At 45.5% G+C, this 14,767-nt stretch overlaps 1 protein-coding gene across 1 annotated transcript in view; it reads left to right on the forward strand.

Moving 5' to 3' along the window:
• The first annotated feature begins 3,946 nt into the window (after nt 1–3,946).
• TP53BP2 (tumor protein p53 binding protein 2) overlaps nt 3,947–14,767 on the forward strand; it is a 56,925-nt gene continuing 46,104 nt past the window's right edge. Inside the window, exon 1 of the mRNA XM_071422146.1 lies at nt 3,947–4,163. Coding sequence (XP_071278247.1) covers nt 4,137–4,163 — 27 coding nt within the window. The 5' untranslated portion in view covers nt 3,947–4,136. The remainder of the gene's footprint in view (nt 4,164–14,767) is intronic.

The following is a 14,767-nucleotide window of genomic DNA, read 5'->3' on the forward strand; positions in this document are numbered from 1 at the left end:
TGTCTCTGCTATTGCAGGTTTCTGTGGTTCAGATCAAGCTGATCTCCTGTGGAAAGAATAACAATTCTGCTACATTTCTGTTTAATGGTTTTCTGGGCTTTTTTTCCTTTTCTTGGATACTTTTCAAGCCATTGCAGGAGTATGAGCTTCTCTTGAAGTGATGCCTTGTAAAGACCTAGAACAAAGCCTAGATGGAGTTAAAGAATAAAGTAGGGATTTATTAAAAGGCCTCAATGGATCCACCTTGGGCAGCACAAGAGCCCAGCCAGGGCTACACCCAAGATGAACCCAAATGGTCACAAAATGGAGAACCAGTCACGAGGTCTCTCACTTTTACAAGTTCTATTTACAAGGTCTATTGAAATCAGGTGACCCCAATGTCTGGAAATGATTGTCATCTGACTGCAAGGCTTTGGAATGCTGAATTCTCACTTTATTGAAACTATATTATATTACATTATACTATACTATAACTATACAAAAAGAATACTAAAGAAAACTTGTGACTGTGTCCCAACAGTCAGGACACAACTTTGAGTGATTGGCCAAGGAAATAAAACAATCCTCAGCAGAATCCAATTGACAAATCACTTCAGGTAAACAATCTTCCTATCACATTCCACACGTGCAAAACAACAGGAGCAGCAAGCAGAGATAAAATTTGTTTTCCCTCAGTGCTTCTCCAGGAAAAAACCTGAGAGAGAATTATGTCTCTGTTCAGAAGGCATGTAAATTCCACACTGGTCCATTAGCATATTGGAGTTAATTGTCCAATTACAGCTCCAGCCAGTGAAGTCCCATCCTTCTTGTTTTTCTCTCTTCATTCGACCCTTGTTTATGCTCTTGGGCCTGAGATTTGGATTGGTTGTCCTTGGTCCCCAGCTAGAGAAGGAATTGTTTTGACTACCTACTTTGTCAAGAGAGCTTACTATTCCCTAATATGAAGCTCAGAACTGCACACTAAAGCAGTACAGAATCTGAAAAATATGAAAGCTAAAACCTGAGGCATCAGAGCTGTTGCTGTGATCACCTCTAGGGAACTGCATGTGGCCTTAGTCAAATGCAGCATGCTCTGCTTAGGCCACCAAAAGTAGTGGGAGCCAGGGAAGAGGTGCAGAGCTTCAGCTGTCCATGCCATTGGCTCCAGATCCTGTGGATCTCCTCTTCCTTTTTCTGACAGCTCTGTGTATGCAGGGCTGGGAACTGCTGCCCCTTGCCAATGCTGCTGTGCATGACTCAGTTATCTCCAACTGTCGACACTCTGGAGGTTGAACCTGTGCTCAGAAACCCTCCCATATTTCTGCCCTCTCTAGGGGAACCATCAACTCTCTGCTGATAAACCAAAAAGTCTGTCCTGGAATGAACAACCTGTTGTGAGAAATTCATGCCATGCTTCTCTAGTGAGATCATGTCTGAGTAGCTGTGAGAGGCAGGAATGAGAGGTGCTCTAGGGAGGGTGGGCAGTGCTGCTGACATGGGCATGGGTACAAGGGGTTTTACCTGCAAACCTGGCCAGCACTGTCCCCTCTGCTGGAGAGGAGCTGGGATCTTCAGTGCCAGGCCAGATGGCACTGAGAGCCCTCATTGCAGTGTATGAGTCACAGAGCCTGCACAGAACTGGAAATGAAGACCTGTGCACCCCTTGGAGCTTCATTTCCTTAGCAGGGATGGGGTTCTGCGTGGATGATGTCAAAGTTAGAGCTTGAGCCAAAAGAGACTTCTGTGGATTGGCCTGCAAAAGGCTTGTGCTAGCAAAATGTGGCTACCTCGCACATACACTCATCTGAAACACCTTTTCTACTTGATTTTTACCTTACCATTTCCAGGTTTATTTTACAGGCTTAAAATTGTTATTTTAATATTCTAATTATTAGAGTTACTTGTGTCTGTATTTAGGGAGTACATTAAAAGATCACACTCCTGATTTTATCCATTACCAACTACATGCTTCTAAAAATTCAGCAGGAATTTGCAGAATCGTTGGCTGGAGTGTGTCCAAAGAGGGACAACAAAGCTGGTGAAGGGTCTGGAGCACCAAGGCTTCTGAGGTGGGACTGGGGGGTGTTTAGCCTGGAGAAAAGGATGATCAGAGAGACCTCAATGTGCTCTACTGAAAGGAGGTTGTAGCCAGGTGGGAGTCGGTCTTTTCTCCCAAGTAATAAGAGATAGGGCAAGAGGACACGGCCTCAAGGTGCACCAGGAGAGGTTTAGATTGGGTATTAAGAGAAATGTCTTTATTGAAATATCTTTAACTCAAAGGGTGCCCAGGGAAGTGAGGGAGTCACCCTCCCTAGCAGCGTTCAGGGGACATGGAGATGTGGCGCTTAGGGACGCGGTTTAGTGGCAGACGTGGCACTGTTGGGTTAATGATTGACCTCGATGATCTTCCAAACTCAGTGATTCTATTACTCTGCGATTCAAAGAATTTCAGTTCTCCAGTGCCACTTGCTTTGACCTGTAACATTTTTATCCTGTAATATAAATCTAAAGTCTGGGTTTTTAAAAATCCAGCAAATGAAACTTTGGCTTTATAAGTGGCTTTGTAAACCTTCTGCGCGTAGGTTGACCCGTGCATGCGGGCACTGGAGAAGCGAATCGGAACGGGCGCAAATGGGGAAAGAGCTGGGATTCACAGATGCCTCTCAGCCGGCGGGATACCCGCGGCGTTTGGGATAAGGGAAGCCCTATCCCCCAGCAGTGCGGCTCTTTGCCCGGTCCGTCCGAGGCAGCAGCCCCGGGGACAGGCGCGTTTTCCGCCGGGACAACGGCGGAGCCGCTGCCCGGGACGCGGCCGTGACGTCACGGCGTTGCCGGGAGACACGGCGCTGTGTTCGTGAGACGCCCAATGGGCGCCCGAGAAGGTGACGTCATGCCGGGGGCGGCGCCTCCTCATTGGCCGGCCGTGGAGCGGGGGCGAGGAGCGCGGGGAGTGGGGGGGATGCGGGAGCGGCCCCGGGATCGGGGCAAACACGGCGCGGCTCGGCCGGGATTTTATCCCTCCTGCAGCAATATTGTATTAAACAGTGCTTGCTTACCGCCTAGGAGTTCCTGGGGGAGCTCTCAAAGCTCCTTTAATGCTCTCAAAGTTTCTTTACTGCTTTAGAAAAATAGATGTTTGTATACAAATTAAGTTCGTGTTTTGCTCTTCCTTCATCTGGAAACTTCTAACCCCCTCCGCTTCTATCTTGCCTAATTACTACGAAGGTTTTAATACGAGTAGGTAAAACAGATGGGGCTGGTTTTCCTGGCGAGAGAGCCCTGTAACGGTGCCGATTGAATGAATACAGACACTTTTTTCCCCAAAGCCTTGCGTGAGCTTCTGAAGTGCTGCTAGCAAAGTGCCTGGGTTTGAAATGGATGTCCTGCACACTGCTCTAAAGAAGGGAGAACTTTTTACCTCCACCACTTAAGTGGGTGCAAAAGATTCGAGGGGATGGTTTCTGGACAGCCCAACTAAGGCTTTGTCGTCTCAGTGAGGTCTGACTTGATCGACTCACCAGGTCCAACCAAAAATAACAAAAAAAAATAAAACGTGCCTCGGGCAGGGATGCTCCATTGGCTGCGTACACGAGGAGCTAAAAGGCATCTGTAGGACGGTCTGTCTGAGGCACAGGGACGGCAGCGGCTCGCAGATCAGGCTAGGGAAGGCTCTACTGTGACCTTGGCCGGTAGCTTCCACCCGCGCTGCCGATCCAGGGCAAACCGCGCTCCGTGGGGCCCCGAAACCCGCGCGCTTTGAGCGCCGTGCTGGAGGGGGTGACCCGTGGGGACTCCCACGGATCTCGTATTGTCACAGCCCCCGCTGAATGCCGAGCCCCGGGCGGTCTGACCTCCCTCGTGGCGCTCCGGGCCGGCAGCCCCGGCGGGAGCAGGAGGTGGGCCGGCCCCTCCCGGGGGTGGGCGGCGGGCGGGGCGCGGCGGCTCCTCCTCGCCGGGCCGGGGTTAGTTTCGGAGCGGAGCCGGGGGTGGAGGCGGTGGCGGGAGAGCGGCTCCCGGTGGGAACAAAGCGGAGGCTGGGCCGAGCCGGGTGCCTCCCGCAACAGGTCGTCCCGGCGGCAGCAGCAGCAGCGCAGCCCCTGCGCCCCCCGGGCTGCCGCTCCCCGCTCCGGGTGGCGGGGCCGGCACCGGCCGCCCCCATGCGGTTCGGCTCCAAGATGATGCCGGTGAGTCCCGGGCCGCGGCGAGCGGAAAGTTGGAGCGGGGCAGCGGGAGGGAAAATGGATCCTGCGGCCGTGGAGGGGGGCGGGAGGCGACTCTCCTTCCCTCCGGCGTTCCCTGCCCGCCTTCCCCCGCTCGGTCCGGGCTCCGCGGCCGCGCAGGGGCTTCCCCTCCCCCTCCCAGGTTTTCCTTTTCTTCCTCTTTCACGCCGGGATCAACTTGTTAGACGGGCCCGCTGGAGCCGAGCCAGGGCCGGGGGGGCCGCGGGGCCCCGGCAGCGGCGCGGGGTGGAGGGGGGCCCGCAGCGCCCGGGGCTTCTCCTTCTCCCACTGCTGGGGGATACGGCTGGGATAAGGCTTCCCCGCCCTCCCGCGGGCGAATGGGCACTTCGCCTGTATCCTGCTTTCTTCTTCTTTTTTTGTTTGGTTGGTTGGGTGGTTTTTTTTTGTTTTTAATGGTACGAAGTTCTTAAAGTTGGTTTGAGCCGTGCTGTTTCTGGGGGGGTGCGGTGGCTTTGCCTTGCGGTGCCCGGAGACACAGGGCTGCCGGAGGAAGATGGAGCCCGCGTTGTGTGCGGTGCGGAGCTCTCGGGGCAGGTATTCCCCACCTCGGCCGGCAGAGTTTCGGGAGCTGCTGGCGGCGGTGTGTGCTAAACCTGCCCGGCTCTGGGAAGTGTCTCTGTTCTAACACTTTCAAAGGGCACACGGAGCACCGCCTCCTCTAAGGAGTTTTACCATGAATTTTAAAACTGCACCGTTTTTGTCAGTTGTAGCTGGATGAAAGCAAAGCCCGGCAGCTTTTCCTTAGTTTCCAGCGCAATAATGCGAAAGCGGTGACGTAAAATAGTTTCCTTTGAAGGTACACCTGCCACTAAATCCCTGGGTTTAGTGGCAGGGATGCCCTGTGAAATCCATATTCTGTTGTTCTGGTAGACTGGAGTGTGTACAGAAAATCCCGACGAGCTTAATACCTATTTAGTCCGAGCTGAGGGTGCTTTCAAGTGTTCTCTCTGCCATCCTCCCCCGGGCGGTGTGGCCTGTCTTACCGAGTAGCTTTGCACGCATAGGTGGCTCCTTCAACAGCATTCTTATATTAAAGATTATTTCTAGTTTAACTCTTCAAGGAACTGATTGAAGCAATCAAAAAAAGGAGCTGTACTGGAAGGTGAAACTGGGAACCCGTGCTGGAAGGATGTGGGTGTTTCAGGGAAGCTTGTTTTGCTATAGGTGTGAGGTTCTTCCTCTGCAATTAGGAGGAAATAATGAGCGATAATTTGATCTCGCAGAACACGAGAGAAGGCTGGGTGACGATTGCTCTAGCTAATGAGGGAGGAACAGACAGAATATGAGCCCAACTAGATTAAATAGCCAGCGTGTTGTCTGTCAACAGTGGTGTTGTCTGCCTGTAAAAACTTAGAAAAACAAGCAGTAAATATAATAAGGTGTTGATTCGATCCATGTCAAAACTGAATTAGGTAAGCGCCCTCATATATCAGTGAAATCTTCAAGAGATGCTGTTGCTGGTGAGTTCCTTGTCACTGAGTTCAAATAAAGGAGAAAACAAACAGGCGCAGTCTCATCCCATCAGCATTCGCAGGTGACAAATTCCAGAGTATGCATTGCCCCGGTGGCTCCGACTTCTCTTTGGTTGATGACTCAACTCATTAGGGATTCTGGTGTTTCACACGTAAATAAAGGGATGAATACGGCCTTTTCACATTGTGTTTACTGCGAATAATGAAAGGATTGTGAGGGTTGATAAGTGGCTTAAGGAATAAAAACGTAAGTATTTTGAGTATCAGAACTTTTAATTCAGCTTAAAAAGATTTTCTCGAGATTTCCTCATTGTCTTTTAGGTAATAATAAGAAAAACCTCCTCATTTATTTTTTCAGAAAAAAATTAAAAGTTTGAGATGGGCAGAGGAGGAGGGAACAGGACATGAGGGGTCTTTTATTTGTTCAGTAGTGCAGTGTTCATAACTTCAGTATCTTTTTCTTAATTGTTTGAATGGAAGTAGTAGGCTGGCCCTAACCATCTACAAAATGTTTAGTTTCTTAAAAGTTTAAAATGCCTCCTTCTTTTCTCCACCCTACAAATAAAATCAGATGATTTTTATTTATGGTTTTTAACTCTCAGCTCCAAGTCCATCTCCTGTGCTCCAGAAGAGAGTGTGGGCAAAGGATTAAACAACACGGTTTGTTCCCCAAGTGGGAAATACAGGCAACGTGAGCCCAGCCAGGAATTCACCTCTGAGCAGCTGCCAGGGAAAAGCTGGGAAATTGCTGTAGCAGCATAACTACTCATGCTCTTGGGAGACTACCCTGAAATAGGAATGTTTTCCTTGTGGTAATGACAGATAGGAGCTCAACTGCTGCTGTAACCATATGTCAGGGCAGTGGGACTGAAAGTCTGCACGAGGGTGTACTAAGAAGTAATTTGTGTGTAGCTGTACTGCTGAAGGTAATAACAGGGTTAATGCTGGCAAGCTGTGTGAGGTTGTCTCACCTTTCATCTGTGAAGGCTTGTGGGAGTGTGACTGGTACTGTTAAGCAGTGAGAAGGAGCTGGAAACACTTTCTAAAATAGCATATTTTTCCACAGCATAATTTGTATCTCTCCTTTTATTTTACATTATTACCCTAAAAGGAGTATGTATTGAGAAATAATTTGGGTCATTATGCATGCTGGATAAATGTTTGGGGATCTTTTTCCTGTCAGAATGTGGGATGTGGTAGATTGAGCTACCCTTTAATACCCAGAGGACTTTTTAGATCAACCCACCCTTGATCTAGATAATTATTAATTTTTCAATTTGAATTATGTGCATTGGTTCCTGGGGGCCTCTTGAAACTGGGGTGGATCCAGACCCACAGCTGTATTGTTAGGGACTAACTTGGCAAACTGGGGAGCACTTTAATTCCTTTTTAAGTTTTGCCTTCTATCATTAGAAATGACTGAAATGTCTGACACCCAAGTTCTTGATAACCGTGTGTTCTTTTCTAATCAAGTTAAACTTTCAAGTGTAACTTGAAAGCAGCAACTTTGATACCACAAGGAGTAGTCCTTTCCTTCTGAAGTCTAACATCTTGTCCCAAAGGAACTTCTTGGAGTTGCCACATCCAATGAGCACTTCAAGTACATATTTTCAATGCAGTATGCTCACTAGTTTGTGGATATGTCTATGTTTCACCTTAAAAAACCCCTACAATTAAAGCTGTTTTGCAGTTAATTGGAGGTGCTGTATGGATTCTGAGTTACTGAGGTAGTCTGTCTCTGGCAATTTTTGTAGGAGGCATTTCTCTGGTAGTTTAACTAAAGAACTTTTAGCAGAAATGAGTCTCTTGTGCTTTGTAATATAAGCAGCTGTAAGTTTATAAACAACCTGACGCCCAGCAGAGTTTATGAGAGGAATAAGTGAGCTGTAGGATCTCAGTGCTGTTCCTGTGGTCTTTTAATAATTTATCTCTGATCAGGTTTATCAGTCATTAACACTGTTTTCCTTGGCCCCTTTCATGGATTTCCGTGCAGGAATGGGGTTTCAGACTGTGAGCTCTTCAAAGAGTATGCTACATATCTTCATCTAATTGGAGGATTTAGTTTATTAAGTGTTCTTTTAACTGAATGTCCACTTAATGTTAATAATTTAAAAGTTTTAATGCTATATTCAAACACTTTAATGTGGTACTCAGTGTTTAAGTATTGTGTCTAGAATACTAAATAAAGCTTAGGTGATTGTTTTGCTGTGCTGTCTTAGCTCTAAACTTCTCAAACCTCTTGGACTTCCCTTACAGACTCTGACCTGTTGTTATGCAAAATAGAAAACACTGCCTTGAGGTTCCCAGAGTGCTCTTTTTCTTTTTCCCCTCCCTTTACTTTGTGCTGTTACAACAAGATATTTTTTTACTTTTTCTTTTTTTTTTTTTTTTTTCCTGTTCAGTGAGTAATTGTTCCAGGAGTAGTTTTAAATGCATTTATTTTCTCCTATGTATTTTTTGATATCCTAGCACTCTACCTGCAATTTGTGTTATATTACAGCAGTGTCTTAATATCTTTGTTTCTTTGTGTGGCTTTTATCAGACATGGGGGAAGGGCAATATTACAAATTCATACCAGATCAAGCTGTGGTGACCATGGGAATAGTTAATTATGCCTCTTCTGATCTGTTGAACAATTCAGGGCCTGAGTGCCTTGTGGGGCTCTTGCATTTACACTTTTGAGGGCTAATATGCTGTCATGAAGTTTGGGATGGATGGATAAATCACAGAATTTTGTTTTGTCTTCTCCTTCCTAGTGTTGTCAGAAGGGATCTCTGCTTTTTTGGTGAGCAGATCTGCTTTGTGGGATTAATTTACATGCAAGTCAGTTGGACTTTAAAAGAGGCAGGTATAAAGGTTATTTCTACAGAATAAACTAGTGGCACGGCAGTGTGCCTAGCATTCTTTTCAAATTATTGATGGAGAAACAGTCTTGAAAGTGCTCTGTTTGCCTGGCCCCTGTCCTTGTCAGCAGCCTTGGGACTGCTCTCTCGCTCTCTCTCTCCCTGTGTGTGTTATGGAGTTGGTTTAATTACTGCACAGCCCTGCCTTGCTGCCTCCCTGGTGGGTGACCCTGACAAGATGGGCTCGAGCTGCCTCCTATGGCTTGGTGGCACAGCTGAAGAAGGACTTCTTGCTTCCTTGTCCTTCCTTCCCACTGACAACAAAGGAACAGCCAAGATCCTTTTCATGTCTGGGCTTTCACTGTCTTGTGAAATGTAAGAGGTACTCAGTCCTCTGGAAACTGGAGGATGCTCCTATTCAGGAGGTAACGAGCAGATAAAACTTCTCTTTGCTCTCAGTTTTATTATATTGAGGTCTGGTTTCTCTCAGCTTAGTCACTTGTGAGTCAGGCCAAGTCTTTTTGATGTTCAGTTCCCAAACAGTGGGATGATACTGTGAGTAAAGGTCACCAGAAATCCTGGACATCACGTGAAGTGTACTTAATTATCTTAGTCACCACTGCTTTAATGGTTTAGAGGTTTCAGACTTTTCTGTGGAACATGAAAGACCTGAAATGTTGTTTTAAAACAGTGTTAGATAACTTGCTGCAGTTTGGGATAGATGTTCATGGAGAGGGAATAGTGAGCTGGGACAGAACAGCAGCTGTGACTGACATGCTAAAGGGCACAAAGTTGTCTTCTGCTGTTGCTGTTTGCATTTAGTTAATCATTAATATTCAGGATCTTGCTGCTGCTGTTTAGGGTTAGTCATGCACTTGTACTCATTGGGTATTTCACCAGAGGGATGGTATTACATGGGTGTTGACCCCACTGGTGTCTTAAGGATGAACCCTTTGGGTTTTGTTTCTGTGGTGTTAATACCAAGATTTTTTTTGCTGAGCTGGTAATGTAGTTTCTGTACAAATTTATTCTATACTGCTGTGATGCTTCCTGGTCTTAATCTGATATGAACCTTTGATAGATGGCTGTGTGCAGTGCCCTACCTTTCACTGGTGTTTATTTTAAAAAGAAAGATTAGGGCAAAACTTTGTGCATTTGTCTAGGGTTTTGCATTGTTTTAAAACCCTTTTCATGTGTTTATTTCATGCTTCTGCAAAGTAAAGCATAGACATTTTAAAATCAAGCTTGTACTGCAGTTATCACTTATTCTGTTCTCTTGATAATAAAATTGATTCCTTTATCTGCAGTGTACCTGGGTGATAATACCCAAACTCATGTAAAAACATGGACATGTTCCCTCAGAATTGACAAGAAGATGACTTGAAAGGTTCTGACATTATTGAGTTATTCTGTATCAAACATTGGATCTGTAAAATGCAAACTGCTGTGGATCATAACCTTGAATAAAGTGAGCAGAAGCTGCAGGGAGGTCAAGCCATTTGTTAGAGGTCATGCAGTGAACTCAGCCTGAGATGTGGAGGACCTGTAGAGTCAAACCAACTGGGACATTGTGGTGCAGCTGGAATACAGGTCTGTCATATCCAACATCAGCATTTAAATGATTTGTAGGGTTTATCACAAATGGGGAGAGAACTCTGGTGGTAATTCATTGTGTTCCATGCTTGAGAATGGCCCTAAAAGAGATGCTTCTTCACAAATCCTTTAAAATATATAAAATAAATATTCTTGTTTCACTGTTTAGGATGTATCTTGGATAAGAAGCAATATGTGGGGTTTGTTTTGTTTTTTTGTTGAATAAGTTAGGAGATTTTCCTTGTCATTTGATACTTCTACTTTATGAAACTTTACTTAAGGAGTAATTTAGATCTAAGTTTAGATTACTAGTTTTCCTCTATTTCATTAGGTTTAAATCCCATTGTTTGTTTCAATTGAAAGCTAAGGGAGAGTCTCTAGAATTGTGTATTTTTCTATTTTTCTTACTTAATTTTCCTTCTGTTATTTAAAAGGGTAAAATTTTTTTAATGTATTTGAGCTCTGTTCTGCACCAAACCACAGTAGCTCCATTGTAGCAGCAGCCTGTGAGTGTGAACAAGGAGCTGGAAGTCTCCACGTAAGTACTGCTGTAGTTTATCCTTCTTGCATTCTCAAGGTGTTGGAGGCTTCACCTTCTACAAGGTGACTGTGAATTTCAGTAGCCACAAGCCTCTTCAGCAAGACACAGCAATCTCACCCTCCTATTCCTTAGTTTTGCTGAACAAAGCTCAAGTTGTGCAACTTGGCTGGGCTAGCAAATAATATTAATTTTGAGGAGGGCTTTTACTCCTGTAGCTGGGTCTCTTACTCAGCTGTTTCTGTCATACTTGTGCACAGTTATAACTTGCTAATTTCCCTGCTGCCTGAGGGTGGTGGCTTGTCTTGTGCACTTTCTCCTCCTTTTTTTTTTTTTTTTGGAGTGTGCACAGACCTTTTGTTCAGTCTGCTCTCTCAGTAAGTATTTGCTGTCCTGAATGCAGAATCTTACCTAGGTCAGTATCTGAATCACACAGAGCAATGATTTGTGGAGGGATGGAGTGTAAGGGAATAGTGCAGAAGGTAATATCACACCTGAGAAGTTGCAGCTGTACTAATCACCAAAGATGAGGAACAGGCCTGCCCTTAACAGGCCACAGCTGTGTCAATAAGAAGATGAGTGCTACAAAAGAGTGGGTTAGCTGGGTGAGGAGAGAGTTGGAGTTTGTTGATTGTGATGTGAAGAAGGAATCAGTGCTGTGAGGAGCTGCCTGTGAGAAACCACTGAGAAAGTGTGGGACTTTTGAAATGAGATGACAACAGTGATTGTTAGCTCCTGCCTGATTTCTCCAGACAAGTGAAACCCTTTCCTACCATCTTTGGGTATCCTAAGCCAGGGGAGGCCCTCTAAAGGATGGCATTCCTAGAATTTGTTAGAGCTTCTCTGGTCTCAGCTGTAGTACAGCTGTGTGTCTCTCAACGCTATCAAGTGTTCAGGAGAAGCTGACACAGCAGGGAATGCTGTGCACAACACAGGAGAAGCAAATGAGATAAGAATTGTTTCCCTTTTTCCCCTGAATTCTGGCTGTAGTGGAGTGAGGGAGGTGTCACTGAGTTGTGAAAGGCAGAGTGCAAGGGACCAGGCAAAATGGACCAGACCTCCCAGAGGAACGGCAGGGAGCTCTCCTGTGGAATACCGAGGTGGCAGAGGGACTCTGCCATGGCTCATGTTCAGGCTGAGTTCCTGAAGAGTGCTGCAGTCCTGTCATGCTGCCCTGTAGCCTCTCCAAGGCTGCATCTTCCAGCCTTTTGAGAACAGCTGCTGCTGCAAGGGAAGGTCTGAGCAGGGAAGCCATGGACACAGCACTCTGTGCTTCTTGCCTCTGCACCCATGTCCCTCTGTGCTGTCCGTAGGTCTTGCCACAAGGCCCTTCTCAGAGTGATTTACCAGTGTTGCATGAAAAACATTGTTATTTAGGGTACTTCTCTTGCAAATAGTATTTAGTGTTGGCTCAGAGAAGGTTTTCTACCTCCAGGGAAGCTGAATGAGCAGCCAAGTAGTACCAGGCTGAAAGGGACAACTTCTGAAGCTCTTGAAGTGAGAGGAGCCTGGCATAATATGAATGTTATTTGTTTAAACTCTACTCTGTTTAATTCATTTAAAATAGGTGTGACATCACCTAAGCAACCACCATTCTGTACAGTACTGTCTTGTTTACTGTCATGACTTTGGTGACAACCTGTAAAGCCAAAAGCCACCCAGCAAGCTCTGCTGCCTTGCCCTGCTGAACTGTTGTCCCTTCACTTCTCAGCTGGTGTGTCTGCACAGAGCCTGCTATTGCCTGGAGAGAGCTGTGGGGAGTGAGCAGCACTTAAATAAAACCTGTCAGACAGTGATCAGCTCTACAATCTGCCACCCTTCTGCAGTGTCTGGTGGAGTGCCTGAATGTTTGGGATACAAGTTAAAATGTGTAGAGCTCCACAGGAGCAAAGGTTGGATCAAGCAGGTTGCTTGGGCTCATGGGCTGACTGAAGGCAACGAGATTTCTCCTTCCCAGTTCTGCTGGAGTTTTACATATCCTATTACTGTAAAGTTGTTGCCTGAGACTGTCTGGCCATTCATCATTTCTCATGTTGGACTAGCCCCACTGATCCCTTTTAACCTGCAAAATAACAACAAAGATCCATCTGTTGTGTTGCAAATGCTCAGTGTGTCTGTCCTCTGTGCCAACTGAATGGCTGCTGCTTTAGTTACTCATGACTTCCTGTGTGTTGCAGCCCAGAAGAGGTAGGACAAAAACCCTCCTTTATGGCTTTGAATAATAATAATAATAATAATATCAGCTGTTGTCAAATAGTTTTGATCACCAAGCACAGGCATTTTGTGCTGGCCATCTTTGGCATGGCTGGTGGCTATGTTGGTTGTCTGCAGTGCTGTGTGTCCTGGCAGTCACCTGGATGTGACAAGTGAAGGTCATGGCCATGCAGCAGGAGTGTGTACCCACCCAGAGTTGGTGGTGAGTTGGGAAGGGCTGCTCTTCTGCAAAGGTGTGGTGTGACATTACACCTAATGAATTTAATAGCAGGATGCTGCTCAAATGGATGGTCTTGTTCCTTTGGTTTCCATCCACACCCAAAGCCATGTGGCTTTTGTAGCTTCCCCTTGAATTTAGTAAGGACTGAGTGATGGTTTGTAGCAAATAAAGGCAAAAAAGAGCTAAAAACTTCCATGGTGGGAGTGATTTGTCATGGGGCTGTGCAATCAGACATAATGTGGATTTGGGAGGATCATGGTGTACCTCAGCTCTCCATTTAGGAGCAGTCAGATGATACCTTATCCTCCTACCCTTATTGTATTTGCAGGGAATGCCCCAACAAAGCAGGAATGAAACATCTGACTCCATGTTCTCAGAAGGCTAATTTATTACTTTATTATACTATATTATATTAAAGAATACTATACTAAATTATACTAAAGAATACAGAAAAGATACTTACAGGAGGCTAAAAAGATGATAATGAAAACTTGTGACTCTTTCCAGCTTGGCCCCAATTGGCCAAAGAGTCAAAACAACTCACAGCAGAATCCAATGAAACAATCACCTGTGGGTAAACAATCTCCAAACACATTCCACATGAGCACAACACAGGAGAAGCAAATGAGATAAGAATTGTTTTCCTTTTCTCTGAGGCTTCTCAGCTTCCCAGGAGCAAAATCCTGGGTGAAGGGATTTTTTCAGAGAATGTGAATGCTGCATAACCTCCCTTGAGAGTTGGTAATACAGGGGAATTTCTGCACCATCTTTTTGTATTGTCACTCACTGCAAGGATTACATTGGACTAACAAAAACATAGCATTTACTCTGGTGATATTTAGAAGATGGAACAAGGAAGCCTCTACATTGTAATGGCAAATATGTAGGAAGACAGAGCAGATTTGGAAAGTGATAAATAGGCACACTGTTGTGCTGTGTGGTCTGAAATTCCTAGTTTGGTTTAGTTTGTTTTTTGCTTGTCCTGCAGGTAGATGGCTGAAGAGCACATTCTGGAATTGGAGCATAAAGGAGATGTCAACCCTGTGTTGACAGGCTGTGATGTGCTAAAATGCCTCTGACTTTGCCATTGTAGTAATGCATTTTAGGGTACAGACTGGCCAGCTTGCATCACAGAACAGCCCAGTGTGTCCTGTGACTTTTCCTGCACTGGAATTAATCTGTGTGGTTAAATATGTCATTGTTTCAGGTGCCAGAAATGGCGTGTCCTCTGACCTACCTGTGTGTGTCATGAGTGTTTTGATTTGGAGTATTTTATGGAGGTAGGACACAGGTTTTGACAGCTGTTTTCCTAGAGGAGTGACTAATACAATGTGTTTTCAAACGTGTTTAGCACAGAACTCTGTGAAGTTGCTGGGTTTGGAGTAAATAAGTGTTCTGTGCTTTTTTTTTTCCCCTGACTTGCTACATGATTTGTTTTGTGTTGCTATTACATCACAAATCTTCTGCTCTCTTGTTCTTTTTTTTAATACTATTTTAGATACATTGACTCACAAAAAAAGAAATTCCTCTCTTCTGCTTCCATACCCTGCCATCCCCCATGGGTGCTCCCACCAGCACAGCCCCCTGGTATCAATGAATAGAATTTAAGTTATAAATGTGCTTGATGTATGGGTAGGCACTTGCTGTATGATAAATGTGACTTTGCC

Source organism: Agelaius tricolor, unplaced genomic scaffold (genome assembly GCF_023055355.1).
Source record: "Agelaius tricolor isolate 1412-34295 unplaced genomic scaffold, bAgeTri1.0.p SCAF_1, whole genome shotgun sequence".
NCBI classification, from domain to species: Eukaryota; Metazoa; Chordata; class Aves; order Passeriformes; family Icteridae; genus Agelaius; species Agelaius tricolor.